The sequence below is a fragment of the Bombus impatiens genome, unplaced genomic scaffold, assembly GCF_000188095.3.
Source record: "Bombus impatiens unplaced genomic scaffold, BIMP_2.2 scf_0491, whole genome shotgun sequence".
NCBI classification, from domain to species: Eukaryota; Metazoa; Arthropoda; class Insecta; order Hymenoptera; family Apidae; genus Bombus; species Bombus impatiens.
The window spans coordinates 279,930-304,550 of record NT_176910.1 but is presented as its reverse complement, the minus strand read 5'-3'; the positions used below and the strand labels follow the sequence as shown (position 1 = coordinate 304,550).

The window sequence follows — 24,621 nt, the reverse complement described above, 5'->3', positions numbered from 1 at the left end:
TGATGGAAACATAGTTAGAAATTATGAAGTATGAAATTATGTTAGAAATTATATAGAATGGTTATACTTTGCAACGATATAATAGAAATCCATTTATTCGAATGTGAATTCTTATTGTATGCACGAAAAATCCTAATGAAGAAATTCTGTATGATACGAATCGTTTGTCAATAAATTCATGAAACTAAGATCTGCTTACTTGAAAGGCGGCCGGCCTTGTTGCCTGCTGATCTGCTCGAAACAGGCAGTGAGGTAATTGACCCACAGACTCGAAATTTCGCTGTCCTTGCTCGACACGAACAGTACATCATCTTCGGGATGTGAATCGATCTTCGACAGTCCAGTCGCTGAACGAGATCCTGCAACAATTTATTTTAATTCCTCAAACTTCGTCGTACGTTCGTCTATTCATTTTAATATTGTAAAGACAAAGCAGGTTACCAATTTATAAAAACTAAATTCGAGTAGAATAATTATAGAGAAAAGAGAAAGAAAAAATGGTAAAATAACAGCGTAAAATAAATCGATAACTCCTGCTATTTACACCTGGTCTTAATTAACGATCAGGTTAATTTGTACAAGCCATTAGCGGGAAGGCACACCTTGCTTTAGTTTTCTCCCCCGGCGGAGTCGCGTTCAATTTCGCTTAATGCGGCTCGCGACACGCGACGTTAATGAAATAATACCCTTCTAATGCGTTTGTTCCGCATTATTCGAGAAAACGACATCACGGAGATGTCTGATTAACACGGGCGAACGCCGTCACGCGAAAATCTTGATGAATCATCAGTGATGATCATCGTGATAAAATAATAATATACTTTACTCCGCTTAATTTCGTATGATTCGTTAATGATATGAGTAGAGATAGTATCTTTCAATTTCATTGAATCTTTTCCACGTCAGTGCTTGATTTGACAGGAACGTAAAAATTATTATTAATCTCGTGACCCACTCACAAGATATCAATCGCAAGCTGATCAATTTCGTTTTTCGAAAATTCGTGAATTACAAAGTATGTGATTGATACTTGAGTCGGTAACCTTGAAATATGTCGTGGAACAGTGAACGCGCGAAACTGAGGCTCATGGCTTATCTAAACGTTTCACAGTAGTCGGCAGAAAGAGCAGCTCGTGAGTTTATCGAGCGTACAATGGTATAATTAATGGGGTCGTCCATTTTCCATAACCACGATCGTTTCTTGTACAACGGGGCTTTTGTGCCGGTTGATATCGATATCTGACAGAAACCGACTGGAAACGCACCAGGGCTTATGATCCCTGCATCCCAAAATAACTAGAAAGAGTTCACTTTCGTTCTCTTTCTTCTTCTTTCTCTTTCTTTTTCTTCTTTTCCATCCCTTTCGATTATAACACCCTGTCTATTATCGATTGTCGTTCGACAGGTTTCATTGAACTAAGCTCATAAATGGTAAAAGATGGGACACTGTATAATGTAGGTAAGATGGTACGTATAAGATACATTTACTAACTAACGTAATTTAGTTAGTTTTTAAATAAAGTAAAAATAATGTAAATAGTAAATTAGTCTCCTAAATAAAACAAAAGTTTTTTTTATGAATGTCAAAATTCCGAGAAACATGGAAGTTTTGTTTCATTTGTGAATGAAGAATTTTGATGACTTAAAAACATATTTATTCAAGTCTTTACATATATCAGGCACAAAGAATAATACAACTTTCTCCTTCTCTATTTTCCTTTCAATAGAAAAATTATTTTCCCTTTCCTTCTGTATAGAAAAATAGCAGAACTTTATTCGTGTCTACTGTGCAGTCTGAAGAGAGAAAAAAAAGATTTGGATCTATAATAATCAATTATTTTTTATAAATTTGGTATATCCTTTAAATTGGAGAAAAATAACGAAGTTAACAAAATAGTTTGGCTAATAGCCTTTAATTGTACAACTGTATTCAACGGCAAAGTTATCATAGTGCGAAACAAATAAATATAAGAGGAAAAACTGAGGAGAATTATTTTCAAAGCACATAGTTGTATAATGAGTAAGGATTTAAAGATGCATCGGAATCGAAACGATGATGGAGTTATGGGAGAATGGAAAGCTTCATAGCCTTGCTGGGGTACGAAGACTCTGAAAATAACCGGGCACGGGGTAAACTTTCATTTTCTCCCTTATTCCTCTGTACGCGCACAGTTTTCCGTGAAAACCGCGGACAAATAAACGCACTGTTAAGAATAGAAGAACACCATAGCCGGTGCAAAGGGTTCGTTTCCGTGTTCGTAACACGTGGTTTCCATCCTGAACACATAATGTGATGCGAACGTCAACCTTTTCATCGAGTCGAACTGGCCTAAACTTTGCTCTCTCGTTAAAAGAAAAAAGGCTTAGATAAAAATAATATTCCTAACTTCTTGTCTCTATCTTCTCATATTCTTGAGAATTCTTCTCAGTTATCATAGATGGATTGTTCATATTACCGTTAACATTTATTATTATTTCATTAATACTCGATTATTATTGTTAATTTTTTAAATGAACATATTAAAATAGCAGAAATTTCTCTCAATTACTAAACGAGTACTCTGCTTCGAATATGTTATATAATAATGGAAACGTAAAAGAAAAAATATATTTTCGTGGCAAGAATATTCCTTTTCAATTATAAACGTATTAGAGGGGATTGATGATTGAAAGATCTTCCTTCCCGTACTTGGCTTCTCTAGTCGCCATGTTGGAGGTTCTTGCGTTTGCTACGTGACGCGCGTGGCTTCCGTTTTCGGCGTATCCGGTCTTCCACCGAATTAATAGTCGCAAACGATTAAAGTCGCGAGCCGTTATGTGCGCTCTTCGTAACACGATCCTGGCCTGCACGACAGGAAGCATTATAACGGATGTTTTCGAAAAATATAATTCCGCTATTGCACTCTCGAATCGACGTCGATCGGCTTTCTACTCCTTTTATTCTCCTTCGCGAATTAAAAAATTGTTGAATTCTGTCGAAATTCTTCTTTCTATGCACTTTTTACTCGATTACGTTGCTGTTTACTTTTACAGATTTACAAATTCTTTATAAGGACGCGTAAGAAGTAGAACTTGATGAGATATCAATATCACAATTATTGCAACTGTGCAACGATATCGTGGTACTCGAGTGAACATCAGGCAGAAAGAAACTTCCCTTGCAGCGCACCCTTTAATGCATTTCTTAATATACTTTCGTCCAAACAGACTGGCTATTCGCGTACCTCGAGATCTTTAATTTACCACATCTACCTATATTTAATATTTACTGCAGTCTCTGCAACTACTCTCCGTTCCTGCTGAATCCTATTTCTCGGATTTAAGGCAAAAATATTCGATGTATCTCCTCCGAGCATACTCTTACTTTTTAATTTATTGTACAATTGTAATTGTATATCTATTGTACAATGTGTGCAACAAATACGAACGAATTATTTGTCAAAAATTGTGCGATAATGTTAATTTAGAACGTTTGAAGATATTATATGAATTTTTTCAGATCCCTTCAAAAACTATTATATCCACTGAAGATACGAAAGATCCGTGTTTATACTTCAAGTGTACGTAATTTTTCACGCAATAAGAGACAAACGGAAATATTTGAAGCTTCCACGAAAGAGTAAAAAGAAAGCATAATGTATAAATCATTTTGACAAAAACCAGGACTCTGAGTTATCTCCTAAGTCACGAAACTTTTTGCTGCGAGATGCGAAACAGGAGAAATAAGTCGAAAGACACGGGCGTACATAAATTACGAGCAAAACGAGACACTTACGCGTGATGTTGGACAAATCCAAGAAAGTCGGCCGGTTTCGTCGCCGGGACCGTGGCGTTTCGCACGTGTTCGCCATATTTTTCTGCGGGACAAACTTCTCGGCCATTTCCTTCATTCGGTTTCTTTCTCGCGCGTGCCGTTTCACCCTCCAAATATTCACCAACACGAATTATTCGCGTATTTACCACCGATTCGTGTTTTCTTTCATCGTCGATGATGAAATGGAAAGGGAGAAAGAAATAAAATGAACTGTTCTCGAGAAGAATTTCACTCAAAGGACACGGAGGATCGGATTGAACGAACACCTTCGATTTATCGTCGACGACTGACCGGTTCGAAAGGATCGATTCGATACGTGGAATGACCATCGTCGAATTCGAATCGTTTCCCCCACCAATGATCGACGTTCGCGTCATTGTTTTCACGTACGGACTCAGAAATTAGACGATGCCTATAATTATGATGGACGAACGTGGAATATTAAGTATACGAGTGTCTTCGTTTGTTTTGGATCTGAACGGTTGCCAAGGGATGGAGACAAAGTTCTGTCACATCTGGGGATGTGGCTTTTTCTCCTTGCTCTCTTTTCTCTTCTTTATTCGTATATAAATGTACTTCTTTTTTTTTTTAGGAACACTGTAAAAGAAAGAGGAATTCGAGAAGAATTTTTACGCTGATTATATTACAAATATATCGGAAAACCGAGGCTGTATTCGCAAATTGGAAGTTGTTTCGATATATAATTCGATGATTAGAATATTGAAAGAAAGAATTATCGTTCATCGAAAGATAAACGAAATCTTTGACGCGTCTAGCGTGTAACAATTTAAGAAATTCAGAAATGCGTACATTCGTTTGAAAATCTTTTAATAGCTTACAAGAGCGAATTACAATTAAAATTGGAATATAAAATTTCGAATAATGTAACAGAATTATACACTAAAATAATATATGTATGTAAATATTAGTGGCGATAAAAGTATAAATATTAATATTACATAAATATTAATAGGATATTTCAAATGAAATTTATCGTTGATAGTTTAATCGAAAAATCCGTTGAAGCTCGTCACATAGCACGATAGATGGTAGGAATAAGCGATCGTGTAAAGAAGAAAAGGCTAGAACGTCGCAAAGATGGTGGCTGGCATTTGTATTCGGCGCGGCGCACGGGTCCCTGCATACGATTAGCATATACTGCATATCCTGCGCATCGGGTGCATCAGGACGACAACACGCTTTCGAATGCACGAAATTGTCTCCGTCGGGGAATTCTCGAAGGACGCTTTATAAATAATTTCTACGAATTCTCAGATTTCATCCCCCGTTCGCTCGTCGTTTGTCCTTCGTCAACACACCTATCTACGTCCCTGATAACTAAAAAACAATTCTGCGGTTTTCGCTGGATAAAACGAGGAATACGCGTGTCCTGTTTACGAGCGATTCCTTTTCAGAATTATATCTATATAGGGTGTTGCGAAACACGCGGACCTAATAATATGAGAGTAATTTTAGGACGCAAAAGAGGAAGAAAATTATTTGATTCGTCCCTTGAAAATGGAAATAAATTATTATTCATAAATATTGTTCGATGTTATTAACTATATCAAACATGATCTCCTTTCTTAGCCGTTTTCGCCTCGTAGTAATTTTTAAATATTAAACTGTACAATTTTACTCAACTATTTAGAATCGTTGTTAGAAATCGTGAGTTGTATTTGAGTTACTTATTATTTGATTTTAGTTTTTCAATATACAAACTAATAAACTGACGGCAGAAAGACGATCAATCGATCGCCTCGATAGCTAAATTAAATATTTTGGATTTTTAGGACAGTACTCAATTAAAATTTACGGTCCGTCTGATGAAAACTGGTATATTTGTATTTAATTCGTCGAGTAATGCTAGAAAGTATAATAGACTTTATATAAGAAAATATATTTTCTACTGTAAAACGAAGATTAACCTAGACCTTTCTGAACACCCTATATACGCTCTTTCGATTAACGATGAGATCGATTAGCGATCGAGACAGTCTATACATTTTTTATTGGCGTCGCAGTGGCGCGTCAATAGCGTCACAACGGTTCATTAGAATTTTTAATTCAGCTATTGTTGCGCATGATGATTTTGGACGCTTTTAAACGCACCCTTATAACGATATATGGAACACTGGAGCACATTTGTAAACAATACAATGGATCGGTTATGGTCGAGGAATTTTCCTTCAACAAAATTTCGTATTGTTAATATACCTGTATATATAATAATCTAAAATTAGACAATTAATAATTAAATACAAAGAAAATAATATTACCAAAGTACTCCATGCTTCTTTTCGCATAATGATTCTCTTCTTTGATCTTCATTTTCCCAATGTAATATCTCTTTCACAATTGTTAATCGTCGAGTCTATGAATTTTCAACACGAACACATCGTACCAATCATTTTACACCCCATATAAACACGTTGCCTTTGGATTTGCACGAATTTTGTACGTCACCGTGAAGAGTTTGCTCGACACGTTCCATTCGATGCGGAATACCAATGATTTTTGGTACGGGGAAAAGTAATAAATCGAAGGAGAAAAAGGGAGAACGAAGATGTCGATGGAACGGACGAAAAATGGTAATAGAAGAAAAAACAACGTCCTCCTGCAGCGCGGCGCGCCTCGTCACTGAACATCATCTCGAGGGTTGATTCGGGAGATGCGTTCGGGGAACTCCGTGGATCGCGCGCATGCGTGACCAGCTGCGCTTAGATCTGCGCAGACGCCACGTTCAAATATTTTGGGAATCCACGTGGTTGCCTCGCGTGAGAACCGCGGCACGCGACGCGAAACTTTAACGTTCTCATCAATTTTAGAATTACAAAGTAGAAGTAATTTCAAACGTGTAATACAATTTACATTTTGCGCTAGAGTGAAATTAATTATTCCGTATTACGGAGTTAAACGAGCACGATACACGTCGTGATAAGAAACTAGAATAATGATCAGTTTCCTAACCTATCTTTTAACCATGTTCTTACACGAGATTACATATTTGGTATTAAGTACGATATTTTTGTTTGTTCTTCATTTTAAAAGCGATTATTATCGTGCAATTAAGTTAAAGTTACGAAGAACGAGTCGTTATATGAGTAGAAAGATCGGCGCTTCGTTTCGAAAATAAGATCTGATAGCGATCGCGCTTTGTCTACTCGGGCTGGCTTAATTAGTCATTAATTGAGTTAATTAAGAAAGAAGCGCGCGGGTATTCCAGGATCGCTTTACAAGACGACTCGTCTTCGAATGAAACTCCCGTACTCTTTAGCCTGCAATTGATGCGCTCTTTTCGCGGACTTCGCAATCTCTCGAGATAAGGAAAGACGCGCAAGCTCACACATCCTAAATAAATAGTCTGTGACCCTAAACAGGAACATGGTAATCGCGATGCAAACATCCTTCCCAATTATTGCTAAATTTTTTTATGCATATTCATTTTGTATGATACACGTTAAATGCAGAATTATGAAAATCGAGAAGATACTAGGAAAATTTTTTGATACAAAAGCAAGTAGAAATACTCGCCTACATATACAAATGATGGTCTTCTTGTCTAATTAATGCCCATTCATTAGTACCAATTTATTATATTTTTCATGAAGTATGTATATAGTTCTATTATCGTTAGTATAAATCGACTAGACTGAGTACAGTATTTTATAATAAGTACTTGTATTATACTACAACGATTTTTACTTTTTGTTAGTATGGTAGAAAAAATACTAAATTCATGAAAACTCTTTTACCACTGAATCATACTACTTTTAACGATATCGCCCAAGTGCCCATTTTTTTCTCTTATTTTTTTCTCTTTCCTCTCCCTTTAATTTCCTTCTTTTTCCACAAATTAAGTTCTCCACGGAGTACTTGACACCGAGATACAAAGAGTGCTCACATGTGGAGAGTTGAACCACGCTTGCCGGCGATTTTCTCGACGAAAAAACTTAAACAGGACGTCCATTCACGGCGAAATCGAAATTCCAGCGAGTCGCGTTTAGGCGGCTCCCTTTTACACGCTCCTATTTCCGTTGCCGCTGCAAACCGTCTGCTAGGAGGTTGCACGACGTGCTACTACGTTTTTTCTTCGCGCAAAGGCGTCTCGTACGCGATGCTTGTTCTCCACTGACGCAATAGCCAACCGTCTTACGTATAATTTTAACGAGAATTGTTGAAATAGTTTAACTAGAAATTTTTTGCAAGAATAAAAGATTTAAAAAAAGCTAGAGAACTGGATTAAAAATCTTTGTATAAATTTGAAAATAAAGCTTACTCTATTTGATAACATTATATACATGTTAACAAAAAAAGACGAATGAAAATTTGTATAAAAGCAATGTATTTGAATTTTGTGCTATTTATTTCTTATGAGAAACTGTTCCAACATCTTTATGAAAATTTAGAAAGAGAATTTATTCTATTTGGAAATACAAAGTCCGACAAGGAGAAGTAGTAAAAGCGGATAGATTTGTTTCAAAGAAACATCTACAAAGGAAGATGCAATAAAATCATCATAAAGGCAAGGGTTTCGTTTTAGAAGGATTCCGGCAGGTTTTTAAAGGACACCAATTACAGTATATCGCTTCCGTTGGATAGCGTTTCCTCCCATAGAAAACGAAAGAAGAGGTCGTCTGATGTGTGCCCGTGGAATAACAAGGAACGGGAAAATAATTGCTTCCAGGTATTACTTGGCGGCGGAAACGACGAAGACTACTCCATTAAAACACGATTTATCTCTATCAACTACGTATGCGTGGTTTTAAACATCAGAAGATAAAATCTAAATATTAAATGTATAACAAAACATAACATAATCATTTCTCCAAACAAATTTTTTATTCAAGAAAAAAAAATCCTATCGTCAAGAAGCAATTTCTACAAATGAATCTCTCTCAGAGATAGAAAGTTACTCCTTTTTCTATTCATGTAAGAAACTTCATTACATTCATTCAACGTAAGAAACAAGAAAAATCCCCCCAAATATTTCTTCGACTACAAATTTTTAATCGAAGAAAAAAAGATACCCCAATTTCTCTAATCTAATCTATTTATCGTCAACTACTTAGTACAACAAGAAGTTAGTCCCTCGAGGGGAAAGGCAGAGAAAGAGAGGGAGAGAGAGAGTCTTTCTCAGAGTCGGTATGTCAGCTCTTTTTTCCCTTGTTCAACGCAAGGAACATCTAGGACAAGCCTCTACTTGTTACCTTGAACTTAGATAAGCGCCCCTTGGGCTCGATTATAATTTGACGAGCGTTTAACGTGCGTTGAACAACGCCGGCTGTCCGACGAATATTTTATTTGACAGTCTAAACGCGATAGTAATTCGTTTACGGTCGATGCTCGACCCTCGCGTAACCCCCTAACTGAGAAATTGGGCCTCTCCAATTAAGGAAACGGTCGGGGAGAGAAAGAGAGTATGTGCGGCGTGCGGCCGCCGTCCGAGTGACCGAGCTGAGAATACGAGTCTTAAGGTCTCGGAGCACGGCGTCGCGGCGTCTTATTGCGCGTGTCGCGCATAACAAGTTGTGTACCACGTTACTAGTATGTCAAGACTATGTTAGGCTTCAATGTTGAGGTACGCAGGATTAATGGTTTGGATTGAGATTGATAGCAAAGTTGGTGGAAAGCATTCGATGTTTATGGGAACGATAATTTGTTTGTTGAGCTGGTAACCGGGAATTTAATGTTACATCAGGTATCGTATTAAACGGGTGGTATTTTGAAGAAGCATAGAGAAGATTTTCGTCCCTTATTTCTATTGGCTTGGAGAAGTTTCGAGCAAAAGGAATAGAAAGAATGTAACGCGAAGGTAAGATAATGCAGCGAGAGAGTGAAAAAGCATGTAAGACTTGAAAAATCTCAGCATGTTTTGAAAACTGAATTACTTTCTATCGCAGTATTTTCTTTACACCCTTGCTTACTGTATGAAAAGAAGAAAATTCAAAACACCGACGATTCATTTTGGATTTTTATTTCAACCTAATCCACCTCTTAATCTTTAGCTAACCGCCAATTAGCTGACGGGAACTCGTATTTTAGCGTGGTCATTATCGTCATTCAGAAACGCGCATTAAAAAACATGCAGTGCTCTATATCACCGGTCTCATGCAACAACACAACCATGGGATATCGCGATGGATACGAAATTAGCGACTTCTCCTCTCTTTCTTTCTCCCACTTTTCCTCGATAATTAATCGTTTACCGCAAACGGTTCATTAATCGTTCGTTTCGCGTAATGCAGCGAGACGAGACGGGCGCGAAACGTTGTGGAACGTGAAAATTTATCTGCCATTATATGCTTCTAGGCGAGAATTTCCACGAAATCAGGCAAACTGGCGACGCTTTATCAGTCTCTGTCTCGGACGAATTCGTAAACATCATCGTTCTTCTCTTCGTTTCGCGCAATTGAATTGTTATTAGAGAAAATTGTACAAGTTACAAGTTACCAATACTAATACATTTTACGTAGGATTTATTGGATGAAATGTTTTAAAATTATAAAGAAGAAATCTCATGATTTATAACTTGCGGTTTATCGATTTACTGATATTGTATAGTTGCTAAATTATTGTCCAAGTCCTCTTGGACCTGCAACGTCGAGCATTGCAACGATTATTTAATTAAAAAGACAAAGATTATTTATAGAGAAAAATATTATTTCATTAAGAAAGAGAATTGTTTGCACTCGTCTGTTCACATATTATATTTTATATTCCAAACTGTTGTATATTCCTTTGCGCAAATTATTTCGCATAATTAAATGACATATAATTATATGTCACGAATAATTAAGTAACACGTGTTTACGTGTTATGACCATTTTAATCCACGCGTTTGTCTGGCACAAATGACTAATTACAAATATGGGTTACAGACGATGCAATATCAGTCACATCGAAATCCATATCTCTCTATAGGCGTTTCCATAGAATTGTAATAGACACAAAAGATACATGAATAATCATTGAATGCATTGGACTTTGACAAAGTTTCAGATAAGGAGAAATCTCAATTGTTCTGTAGTAGACTCCTAAATCATAATTCATAACAATATCGTGAAGCAAATATAGCTATATAACGAAAAAGTAAACATAGTATTTAAAAACTAACGATTTAATATCACTACACCAACTACTCTCATTTTTTCAAGAAATCCTTCAAAAATCTCAGTCGATTATTCATGATCAGAACATATTCGACGAAACAAACAGCTCGAAATTTCGATATAGAAAGATAAATTAGAAGAAAATGTGCAAAATTTGTTGGCAGAAATCCTCTAGATGATAATTGAATCTTATTACCTGGTCTGAATTAAAAGAAAAGATCAGACTATTACGTACCTAAAGAGAGCCGCGTGGTGCTGAACGCCACTCGACGTCTTGTAATTAGTCATATTTAGCAGCGTCGAGAGATATAAATCGCGAATTCGTGGAACCAGCGAACGAAGGCCTGACAAGAAAAAGGGTTTCTAGCGGCGCGAACGAACGAATTGCAGTACACAGCTACGACAACGCGTCTGCCAACGCGTTTCCTATGACATTCTTTGTGGTGATGTCGTTGCGTCGCAGAGTTGAGCAAAATTGTACTCGGATAACTGGTAACGAATAAAGATAAGGAATAAAATTTGTTTCGCCAATAATGACAGAATATCTAATCGAACAAGAATTTATTCGAATGAGAAACTATTCGTGTAAGAATTTATCCGAATAAAAATTTATTCAGACCACTTTATCCCTTTAAGAATTTATTTCGATAAAAAATGTATCTATTTTGAGTCAGGGATGGAGAAAAAGTACTGTACGTGAAATATATCTTCAAGCGCAAATTGTTGTAATATTGGCTCTCACGATTAACTTCTTCTTCGGCAGGAATGAAACGATGCGTTTTACTCTTTCTATTATACTTCTTTCTTTCCCACTGTCTCAGTAAAAAGCTCGTTCTTCTTTTAAATATCTCCTTAGAAGCGATGTTACGAATTTCCAAGATTTTAATGGCACGATTCCTCCAAAGAAACGAGAGGGAATTGAAGACGAAGGAGACAGCGGTGACTGTAAATTAGGATTATCTGGTTGGCACTGATTGAACCAAAAAATCACCGTGGCCCTTATTCGTTAGAACTATCTCGTATACAGGATGCCGGGAGTTCTCACAGATATAATTTATCTATGTTACTCATAAATTTCCACGGAGATAATAAAGAAACCAATCCTTCACCGGGATTTCTCCTCTCGATATTTTGACCCTTGCACGTGGCACCATCGAATGATATAACTCGCGTATACTCACGAGATCGAAAAACACCCTGCGGTACATCAAAATACGGGAGTAATATTATAGGTAATAATTCGTGTAAGTTCCGTAAATTTCAAGTAATCGCAAATATTTCTTACAAAAATTCCCTAAGACACATCGAAGATAATTTTTATAAAAGAAAACAGATGGATAGTGAATTATGTGCAAAAAGAAGAATTATTGCGATTTATACGATAATTCAAAATAAGAAGTAACTATATCTTGTTTATGTAGCGTTGCTTGATATTTGTAAAAAATGTTAGAAATATTAGAAACATTGAAAAGTTTTATTTAATTTAAGCTTAAATGGAAGTGTAATATATTAGAGGGAATTTATTAAAAGATGGGAGTATGTGCGTCATTTCACTATAAATTGTATTTATGAAGATCTGCTTGATATAGATATATTTTCCTGTACAAGAGTTTGATCGTTTTATATTTTCTTCAATAAGTGCTCTTATTCTCGAAAATAGGAAGTTATGACGGAAAGATTGATTTAACGTAAAAATGCGGAAGAAATATTTACATCCACGGGTAGAAAGTGGCTCCTTTTACTGGACAGTTTCGAGCACAAGAGTATCGAGTTACAAGCTTGGAATCGCTCCTGAAAATAGGCAAGCCGTGGGACATGATGTAGAAACACTTTACTTCCTATAGGGGTTTCTCTCTAGACATTTTATTTTTTTTACATTTTTCATTATCTAAAATAAATTTTATAGATTTATCTACTTAAAGATAATAACAAGATTCATCATTGTATAGGAAGTTTCAATAAATCTCGAATTACAGTTTTAAAAGGATTGAAGATAAAAAACAATTTCATGTCTCAAAAATTAAATACATAATTCTAATAAAACAGAAGTAGGATGTGTGTTAGAGATATTTCCCCTCTAAAAAAAAAGTTTTATAATTACATAAAATTTATTTCCGTCTCGACTGGTAGATCTAGAGCGACAAAAATAATAAATACTCTGTGATTGACTTAATTGACAGCAATCAATCAATAATTATCTGATCGTTCCAGACGACACCCTATTGTTCTTATTTCAATTTTTTTTATCACCAAGCATCGATTTGAACTCAATTTCCTTTCTATACAGAGCAGTAAAAAATTGTAGTATATTAAATATAAAATAGCTATCTTATGAAAGATTTAACAACAAAATAATCGAGCAATAAACGCCAAGAATTGGATATAAAAGGAAATTATAACGAAGCATAAAACGTTAATGTAATGTGTAATAATAACTTCATAATCACTAATACATATGAGCAATTAATAAGTAATTCGAGATGGATCGAACGAGAAGCTATAATTATTTAATGAAACAGGCTTCTTTATCATCATTCGTGATTTATTATTCTACAACTCAAACAAACTTTTCTACGTGGGGAAACACTAGCGGAAAATTGTGGCATAAATTTATGAGGCTTATGGAGTCAAAGAGGTGTGTCTGGTTACTCTTGAACTTTTAAGATAGACGCTTAACGAACTCGAAACTTTCCGAGTCATGATCTTCGTAGGCGGTCGACTCTTTACGGAAACAAAGGAGCGACCGGGATCATTCGATTATGTCGATTCGTTAAACATGCAAATTTTGTGCCAGCTTACGCTCTGTCGAGTTAAATTCGGTCAAGCTCTTCTGAACTTTACTTGAATGTTGATTTCGTCCTTCCTTTTGCGTAGAAGAAGTTATTTCAAATCCTGGTGATTCGGTAATTTTGCAAAAACATATTTTTATTTTATCGCATTTTTTGTAGTTGGAATATCTTGTGTTTTAATTTAGAGCACTAAAAATGTATAAAGAACAAGGAATCTTGTTTTTAATGGTGAGAAACTTTTATAAATTATTGATGATAGAAACGATTCATAAAGAAAGAAATCATAAAAATAATTATTAAAATTTAGGATCAGTTTTATTGGAATAAGTATATTTATCGAGCATACAAGAATTGGCGGATTATTATGAAAAATAAACGAAAGTTGATTCATTGAAATAAGAAAAGATAATGATATGAAATTAATAAATTTACAGAAGAAAAATTTCATGGATAGTAATATCGGTTTTTCGGTTTTTACGAGACACCACTGAGGAGAACGTAGGTGTATGCAAGGAAAAGAGATATATCAGGAGATACGAGAACGTCCCTCAAAATAAATAGCCTTTTCCTATCGTGGCAGACCTATATCTTTTTCTGTGTCTGAAAGAGCAAACAAGATGGTACGGATTTACCGTATCTAAAGGTGAGATCTCCCTATACTTTCACAGAATTGCTACAGGAGCGAAGGTAACTAGGAAGCCTAATAAATTCATTGGAAATTCACTGAATCACCGGATACTAATTTCGATCCCAAATTTGAGCCCTTGGAAACTCGATAAAAAGCTTTTGACTAGGAAGTATATTGTTAAAAATGTAAAGTATCTAGATCAAAGGATAAGTCGTTATTATGCACGAGAAATTATTAACGTCGATAACTTGTATTTCGTGGCGAGTAAAATTCCACTACTGAGATAAAAACACGAGTGGTAGTCTGCAGTAAGATTAAAGCAAGGTTAATTTCAATATTTCCACATAAATATCAGTAAAATTGCTAGGAATATTATTAAAGGATTGCAAAAACTAAAACTCAAACAACTTCTCGTCTTGAAACATTCGACAATCAACACCAGCGAATCTTGCAGTGAAATTGAAGCGAGATTAATTGCAATATTTCTACATAAATATCAGTAAAAGTGCAGAAATATTATTAAAGGATTGCAAGGATTGCAAGGAATACTGGAGGAACTCCTCGTGCTCAAACATTCGATAATTAACGCCAGTGACTGTCGCAGTAAAATTGAAGGCAGATCATTAAGCTTGGAAAATATAATTTTATGAAACTTCAAAGCACAGTTTCCCAGGGACGAGATAGGGGACGTAAATGGCCGAGGGACGTCGAATTCGCGTAAAATTCACGGTACCGTTCCCCGGACACTTTTTCACGGATGACGTAAAAATAGAGAAGAGCCGCCACGCTATGGGGGAATGGGTGCTGAATGTCGACGCACCATGGAAAATGCATATGAACACAAAAATAAGCGGCTGCCGGCCAGATAAAAATAATAAAGGGGCGGCTGTAAAAACAGAAATAGGCACGACTATACGTCGGTGCACAAGGGACGACTGGTCCCTGCAGCCAGCGACATTTCACGCGGTATTTACCGGCGATTGTCGCTAAATCGCTCTGCACCGCCACGGAAACAAGCTTCGCCGGCTTCCGTTGCATAATTTATTCGCGTCGATTCGTAGACATTTCTCGAGTAGACGTTTCCGTTCATGTGCTGGTAAGAGTTACGTTACAAAATAATTTTACTGCGTTCCTTACTCAAATATGTACCAAGCACGATATTTAGAATTTGCATTTATATTAGAATCGAAATTATTTAAAAACTGTTAAATTCTCCATCTATGTAATTTCTCAGATAAAAGTAACTAAAATAATTGAGATGGTTGTTTCGGATTAACAAATTTCATCTATATTTCAAATCAAATTTGTCCATACCTTGTTTGTCAAGAACGTTATCTCTCGTGGAGTAATTTATTTCTTACTCCGGCTCTTTATTTATTATATTCTTATTTATTTATTAATTTCCGTAACCTGTAATTTACACAACTTTTGCGCATTATTTCACTGCCTGGCCACCGTGATGGATGAAAGAATCTCGTTTGTCAACAAATGTTTCGACAAATCAATCATCCACGCGATCCCTTTTGATAACTGAGCATTGTTTGAAACATTATGCAAATGATTTACGCACTGCCGCACGGACGTGACATTCGTACGAGAGTTATCGACAGAGCAGCAACAGTGGACTTCCGGTTCACCGAATAAATCGCAGTTGCCGGACATTGCGTATTGACCAATCAGAGTTCGTTTAGGTACTTGATGATCATTCCGGCTCCGATCACGAAGCCCTTTCCAGGGCGCGAATCAAAATCGGGCCTCGAAATCGTTTCCCCGTGCAGTCTCCATCGCGGTCCCTCCTTCTTCTTCTCCTTCTTTTTTTCACTTGGTCGCAATTAACCCTCGTTTAAAAGGTTTGTGCGCCTCTATTAGGCCACAATAGGGATTTTATAATTCGATCTGCGACGGCTGACGAAAATAATTACTGCTACGTGGGACAAAGACGATGAAACGCGTTTCAGAGGGACATTAAACCTTACAACTTTATTTTATCCATTTTCGCTCTTAGCAGGGGGCTGGAACGAGCTTTAACGCGCAGCTACTGCATTAAAAGTTAAATTAAGAAAAGATTCTTTTTCATTTTCACGCGATTATTCCTCGTAATTGTGACTCTTTCGAGGATGAAGATTTCTGTTGAAGAAAGAGGAGGATGTTCTTGAAGGGATCTTGCACCAATTGTTCGGATGAAAGGGATGAATGAATCGGAGATTTTTCGTATATTCTGGATTAGGTACTGGCCGTTCACGGTTGTTCAATGTGAATTCTACTTTGCTGGGATAATTTCGTCCGTGTAATATATCTGAAGAACCTATGAAACCAGACTCAAAGAGAAGAAACTCGTAGCAGTGGAAAATATGTAGATTTTGAAAGGATTTTACTTCGAAAACAAACATTCTGCTGAATCCAATTTTTCCAACTAGCAAAAAGAAAAGATTACCAGTTCATAAATTCTACGATTTAGCGCCAATTTAAAATACATATATCCTTGAAAAATGTTAGAAACACATGATTCATCCGATACGTGGCGTCGATCACTCAATAAGAGGATCCATGTTGTTTGTTTTCGGATGTTTGGCTAGTCTTTGGTCTATACATCAATAAATTTCCTTGTAGAGAAACAAATCAGATCGAAATAATTCGTGGAAACGGGTCAAGCCACGGAGTACGAGAGCAATTTGCAATTTTGCTTCGCTGAATCCAATGGTTGGCTCGTTAACCGGTCAAATTAGCGCGATTAATGATGTCGAAGGACGACCGAGGGATAATTAAGAATAATTACGCCCCAAGGGAAGAGCTCTTTCTCTCTCTCTCTCTATTTCATTTCCTTCTTTTCCAGGATCGGATGGTGCAAAAAGACGGAAGATGGCTTCCGTCCTGGCGAACGGAACCTTTAATTTTTAGCTTCTCAGGTATACCTGGAGTTAACGATCAAATAGTAATTACTTTCAATTAATTAATATGCTCAGTGGCTGGTGTTTTACCATGCTAGATATGGTGGATTTCTATTCGTCCTTGGCGACGTGTATAGTGAAGTAAAATATATGTGCGTGTATTGTGTTAACTGAAGCATGGAAAATTAAGCAACGCAGGGAAGCATTTAAGCATATCTCAGTCGAATATCCTTGAACTTTTTACCCTTCTAACATTTCATATTCCCACTTTATTACATAGCTAATTTGTCGTAATTTTGTAATTTTTCACATTCCCAATTTTTTTCTACGTTCAATTTCTTACATATTTTATACTCCTATTATACTACCCTTTATATTCCTAATTTGTTTTTAACTTTTTTTAAGTTTCTAATTTTTTATATACGCAACTACTATCGAACTATTTTCAATGTTCTATACTTGTGTATAATTACTGTAAAATTGTTTTATTTACAACATTCCGGATATACCTTCTAAAGTATTGATTTATATTTAGAAATAATGAAAAGCTGTTTCTTACTTAAAAAGGAAAGAAAAAATAAAAGAGATTGGTAGGTAGATCACGTTTTTAATTTCGAACAATAACAACGTGTAACACGTGAACGGAGGACGTTAAATGAAAATCGAAGAGGGCAATCGAGAGGGAAGGAAATCGAGTAGTCGCGTTCCGGAAACGAAGTTCGAGCAAAGGTGGGACCGGAAATCGTGCTCGACCGACACCAGGAAGTATAACCGGTAAATATATACGCGGATGGAAAGAGGCATGTGCCGGTGGAATGCTTAATTTCACGGTTATTGACCGGCATCTTGCAGACAGATCTATCGCGACCTGCTCTATTGTCTGCTTAACATGCCATCGGACGAGCTTCGTTACGCGAAACAGAATCATTAATTATTATTCTGCATCTCTGCGAGGGAACAATTAACTGCATATTTCCTGGTGTATACAACCGATATCGAACAACGCGGACAAGTTCTAAAAAATATTTCACACGATAGCAATATTTTACTCTCGACTGTTAAGGAAATCGTTTTCGATATGACAGGTATGTTTTTATTTTCGTACACGGAATATCGATTTGTTAAAATCGAACAGCATGTAGGAAAGATATATATTTTACTATATGAAATATATGCTTTTTTGGCATTCGGAATATCGAACTATTAAAATTGAAGACCATTGGAGTATATCTCACGTGTTAATTGAAATAGGCGTATCTGATTGAAAGGTAGATTTGAAAAAATTACGTTTAGTATTTAACAACCAGACATCGATATCATACACGCTCGAGATATAAATTTCTTATTTAATAAACATATAAATGAATTACTTTTGTGCTACTTGGCAGCAATGACTCGATTTACACGAAAGTTACAGATACGCCCTTTTGAGTTGACACGACAGAAACACGATAAATATTATATTTTTAATGATCTTCTGGCTGAAATTTAACGAAAAGATGAATTTAATTTAAATTCGTAATGTTAGAGTGAACAGTTTTGAGGTATTAAAGCCTCCCACACTTTAAAAGTATTACAATTGTCAGCTCTACCAATGATTAGATAAAGTGAATGTTAGATAAATAAACGTGTAAAGATGTTTTCAAGATTAGATATTAAAATAGTATACAATTTCTTGTCGAAGACTGTAAGATTAGGATGTCAGTTGTCAAATCTGTCAAAATATAAAGCATATAAACAAGATAAAAAAATAGGGAAGAAACCCTCTATGACACCATTTCGTTTAAAACGCACCTATTAATGTGACATTTTGTGTTATCAATAATACCTGTCTATAGAAGTGTTAAAATGATATTGCAAATTATTAGTTTCTCACTAATTTTTCATCAGATTCCGAAATTCTAATTATTCTCGCGAATAAAGCAAAATTCATTTATAGAAAAAATACTCCCAAAGCATCGTTGAGCATTCCAGTGACACGTAATACGTGTTGAACACCATATATATTGTAACAAGCTTACGAAAACATTGTCCATAAGCCACGATTCGTTGAACAACATCGATATCAATATCAAGTATACATGTTCTTGGTGGTTAGTAATTTATCACCCTCTGGAAGGCTGAAAGACCGATGTCGAAACGGAAACGCGACAGGTCGCGTTGTCGTAGAGCTGGAATACGAATCAGCGTGGCATGTCGACACGGTTTGTTTTAACGACACCCGGGGACAGAGTGTCACGACAACGTCTCGTCCGGATGCAACATGGCGCGATTCCGCAGAGCCGGATGCACCGGTTCTTTCGTCGTGCCCGTACACACAGTTTATCCTGCTAGCTACGTGTGGCCTCGTATACACCATGGAAAATATAGTATAAAGCAGAGTGTATCCTTTCGACGGGTCGTACTGACGGGAACGACGTGACAATGTCAACAAGCGAACGAAAACTTCCGGTTAAAGCGAACGACGATCTCGTTATCGTCGATGTTAAAGCAGAGATGTTATTTCTTTGATTCTTCGCCTGTTCGAATTTGATATTTGTCTTGATTGCGTTTGGCAATTTCCTCAGCGAAAGGAAAAGTTCCGAGAAAAGGAATTAAAGAGCGAAGTCCTGTCGAATCGTCAACGATCTAGATTAATTACAAATGGTGATAACTGGTTTCGTTGAAAACGAATGTCTCTATTGTTTTGTTAAGAACTCGTAAGAGTACCATTTTGCGTACACGTAACACGAGCTTAAGAGGATTAAGCGAAATAATATAATACATGGTATTGAACATTCCATGACAGATGGAGCGCTTTTTCACGTAATTATTCAGAGGTTTCTCGTAAATAATAATTTTAACGTGATGTGCAAATCATGCTCTCGAATTTGTTTAAGAAATACAGTTTTTCGAATGTTGGAATTTTGTTGAATTTTTACTCGTAGCTACTTGTTTGTTGAGTTGGGTTCATTCCCTTTAAGTTTGATACATTCTAATAACATATTTTTTGATCGCGTAATAAATGTTGAAAATACGAGAATAATCAACAAGCCGGTTCTTTATTTTCTACGGTCTGAAACCTGAATTTTTTCCCGTGTTTCTTCGACGTCTGCGTTTGCAAACGCAGTTGGTGGAATCGAGGATTCTCGAAGCCTGGCCTGCGCGGATATCCACGCTTCATTTCCGGCTTTAATTGAAAACAGAAACGGGGGAGAGCCACGAGTTCGTTTGGAAGCCTCCTCGAATCTTTTTGTCCGAAGCTTGTTATTTAGACTTCAGTAAATCTGAAATACTTTTATTCTAATAAAGAGTATCAAAAGAAATCTATTTTACATGTTAAAAGTCACTCGTAACCAAGATCCTTTTAACGCCAAATATAAATACAAAATTATAATAATTCAATTTTGTAAAATCTTTAATTACTCTACGTATCTAAGAAAATTCTTATAATTTTGAAATTAAATTTCCCAACTAATCCTAGATCTACAAAATCCTTCATTACTTTTCTATACATCCATAAAAACCTCTCTGCGTTCAATTCCAATAAATGTTCTAGAACTGAGATTACCTTCGATACCTAATTGTACAAAATTAAATCAGAAAGACGATCACGAGTGAAAGTCATTATTATAAGAACTAAATGCTTCATTATTATTTAATATTTGAAGATATAAAATTTATAGAAGATATGGATTATAGTAGATTAAATCATTGTTTGCAGTGGCTAATGCATTATTACATAATATTAGCATGATAGGTATGGTTACAGAATGTTAATACTGAAACAAAATTCACGTGGAGTGAAATTCTGCTCATGATAGCATTTAAGCGTGAAATAATTTTTACTTTCTACGTCTCGTAATCAAATCACATATCGATTTCCTATCAATCTCTGCATTCGAACAGATATTTATATAATCAGCATTCCCCTTGGAGCTCATACACGCTTCCAATCCATGTGCATTGCCTGAACCGGAAAGTCCCGTAGCTAATTAAGCAACAACAATGGAACACGTGAGACACGTGGACGACATAAGTTCTGAGACTCGCGGTCGGATCATGTGGAATCGCCACGATCGATGGATCACGTATGGCCGTAAATTTTACAATCTATCTGCCGCGTTTTGGGTTCGGGTGTCTCGATCGAGCACAGATCGGAAAACGCGACTCGTTCGACGAATACTAAGAGTACTGGGCTTCCGGGGACCGGGTGTCGTCTACACACGTCCGTCCACAGCCGAAGATTATCTCTTCGAGCCGATCAAAGATCACCGGATTTCCTTTAAGACCGCGATTCCTAATTGGAATTCCAAGAGGAACCTGGCTTCCATGAGAATTGCACTTTTCGGGTTTGTTGTTCGCAAAAATTTCGATTGATTGATTTTCGGGATACTTTTGGATGTTTCAATGATTACAACCCAAAATAAGTATGCATAAAGTATGGAACTTTAAAGAAAAGAGTATAATCACGAAAGGGATAGTTTTTCGATCGATATTTAATATTTCTTTGCAGTCGATTCATGTCAGTATTATCTACTTCCTAATCATCTAGTACCATTACTTACTTTCACTGGAGGAAAATAATCGAATGAAAATTTCGTTTCAAACCTGAATTGCCTATCCACCTATGTACTACCTAATCATGGTGTGCCATAATATAAAAAGACACTTCTTAGATACATCAACTTTTCTTCTCGAAAAAGAAATAATCAAACACTGAATTATTCCTGATAACGATCACACAGAAATTTCAACTTATTTGGAGTTTGAGCAAGAGCACAATAGAAAATGTATTTTAAATGAAACCCTTTTTGATTCACAAAGTATTACTTTTTAACAATATTCTATGATGAGAGTTTTAAAACTTGTACAAACTGTTACAAATGTTTCTATCCGATCAGAAGAATCTAACGATAATATATCATTGTGTAATTACCTGCCATATTAATGCAAACCTAGTTTAAATACTATAATACAATAATATAATCAAATTTTAATATGCAACAACCCTTCTCTAACAAAGACTAATCGAGATCCAAATTATTTCTTTATCACACACCTACAGCATTTCTTCCCAAACTATATGGACTTAACTGGTAAACTCGATTAAAAAAATCAATGGGTTTCACCGCGCGAATCGTCGTTGAACGATCGGGACCGGTTCGAATTCGTAACGAGGCTTTTGTACGTGATTCGAACGAGCATGCGGGCGCGTGCAAAGCGAAATCTGGCCCGTGGGAACGAACTACGGGTCTTTTTCATTCGAGTGCCGACCATAATCGCCACGCCGCGATTGATCGACAAGGAGGAAAGAATGAAATCGGCGAATATTCGCCTATGAGAATCAAACGCGACATTCATCCCTTCGTTTCGATCTGTCCACGCGATTCTAAGATCTCTTGATCGGCCAATTGAGTCTCGTTGACCCATTCATTAATATATCAATGTGGTCAAATCGAAATAGTAATAAGTAGACGGGACTTTTGACATGAAATAATATCCTACGGTATTATGGTATGTATGGTATGTAGTTCTTGAGATGCTTTTATAGACTCGATTCTTCTTCGAAGTCGCTCCCTCGCTGAGTATTATTGGAAAATAAAGGACGAATTAACTCATTCTACTCGTAGTCTTAATATTTGAAGATTACAGTGGAAAATACAATACATTATACTTCCCATTGTTCTTTTCTTTTTCCTTTTACAGAAGAAAGGTTTTAAAATTCAGCAGGACATTCAATTTCATACATTTCGAACGAGTTAATTCGTCTTCGTTGCTTGATACATTAGCCCTTTGTGGATCCTGTTATATTCGACATTTTCATTCCAAGTGATTCATACTCGAGAAGTCACTTTCAAAATCTATTTGTAATCTGGTTATAGTTTCATAGTCTTTCGTAATCAATAACCCATCTGTATTAATATAATTCCATTAAGTAAAATGTTAAAATCTCAATCGCTGTTGGCTAGTTTTACTTCTACTCACCCCTGCTCGAAGAACTGCGATGTCTTCTGCGCCTGGACCTGCTGCAAGATCTCGCCTTCCGGTCCTCTACATGGACACCATCTACAGTATCTACAGGCGCTGGCGGCGCCATTGTGTCAGGTTCTACGAGAATTGTGGGGCTTTGTGGTTGCTTTCTGGAGATGTGGTCTTTGCTCGAGGAACCTCGATCTTTGCCTATGAAGGTGCTGATCGAATGCCTTCTACGACCTGCTGCCGCTGATCCTGTTGCTGGCAGCGTGGATGAAAGGTTGTAGTACCTAAAATAATTTTAACAACTTAGTGACAGTTCGTTACATTAGTATTAATTAATAGACTATGGGTGTTTATGTACATTTCTATTGTATTTATATTATTCTCACTTGATTTTACTACTGACCTAGCGTCATCGACACCAACGAAAACTTCGTTCGAATCTTGATCATCGTCATCGTCATCGTCGTCGTCATCATCATGATTGTGATTATCTCTGGCCAATCCACAGTACACCATATCATTCGACAGCAGTTCGCTAGCGGACTTCAACACAGCTCTGCTTCGGCCTGGACGTCTTCTGTCGTTCTCAGAATGCGAGTGTGACCTGTGGAGAACAGTACGTTAAGTAGCATTTTGTATTCTTATCCCTTGCAAAAATTTTATTTTATTTCTTGTCTTCAACAAGAACAAGAAATCCCAGCTAACTTAAAATTCACAAAACTTCCATAAACTCGAAATTCTAACCCTCTTACAGTGCATCACGAGAAAGACTCAGGTAAGCTGTCAAACAAATAATACTATTTATTTTCACATCTTAAATCTCATCACACAGATATAACGTAATTGTCGCTATAAAAAGTCGAGGAAGTATATATTTTTATATCTGATATCAGAAATGTAAGAATAATTATCTTCCGGCTCGTTCATTTTATATTTTCATTAAACTGTTAAGAATTTAAATACGCACAGTTCAAACTTCTGTTTGATATCATCAAAAAAAAAAAAAAAAGAGGAAGAAAAAGTCACCAACCTATGAGGTAGATACGGCGAGGGTGGCGCAACATCCGAAGGTCTTGGATCACCCTTCAGGAACTGCTGTGTTCTTTCGTGATCTGCATTGGCACTAACAGATCTGAACAAATTTCTGAAACTCCTTCTCTGATTACCAGGACCACCATGAGCGCCGTTTCCGCATTGACCAGTTCCATTTCTGGGCAACATTGGCATCTTCTCTTCTGTGGGCGTGGAGGCGCCTGAGGTACTGCCTCTGTTATTCTCCTGCGGTATCAGAGTACTCGTGGTAGACGTGGAGAGGACGCTGGCCGACGAAGTGGTGCCCATTTTGCAAGGACGTCGCCGGAACAGGGCCGTCAGCCCCGTTGGTCCTTTGGAGGGCGGCGAGAAGGCGACGCTCGTTGTCGACGCAGGC

The 24,621-nt window shown here is 36.6% G+C and overlaps 1 protein-coding gene across 4 annotated transcripts in view; it reads right to left on the bottom strand.

Annotated features, from left to right (window-relative positions):
* LOC100741705 (phosphoinositide 3-kinase adapter protein 1) overlaps positions 1–24,621 on the bottom strand; it is a 43,859-nt gene that overhangs the window by 6,081 nt on the left and 13,157 nt on the right. For 2 of the 4 annotated variants that reach the window (XM_033321783.1, XM_033321784.1), the window contains exons 4-7: positions 24,223–24,621; positions 23,596–23,796; positions 23,199–23,476; positions 200–359 (exon numbers count right to left, since the gene is read on the bottom strand). In XM_033321783.1, coding sequence (XP_033177674.1) covers positions 200–359; positions 23,199–23,476; positions 23,596–23,796; positions 24,223–24,533 — 950 coding nt within the window. In that variant the 5' untranslated portion in view covers positions 24,534–24,621. Of the gene's footprint in view, positions 1–199; positions 360–3,775; positions 4,188–6,093; positions 6,467–23,198; positions 23,477–23,595; positions 23,797–24,222 lie in introns of those variants that run through there. The other 2 variants (XM_024368947.2, XM_024368946.2) reach the window with 2 other exon arrangements.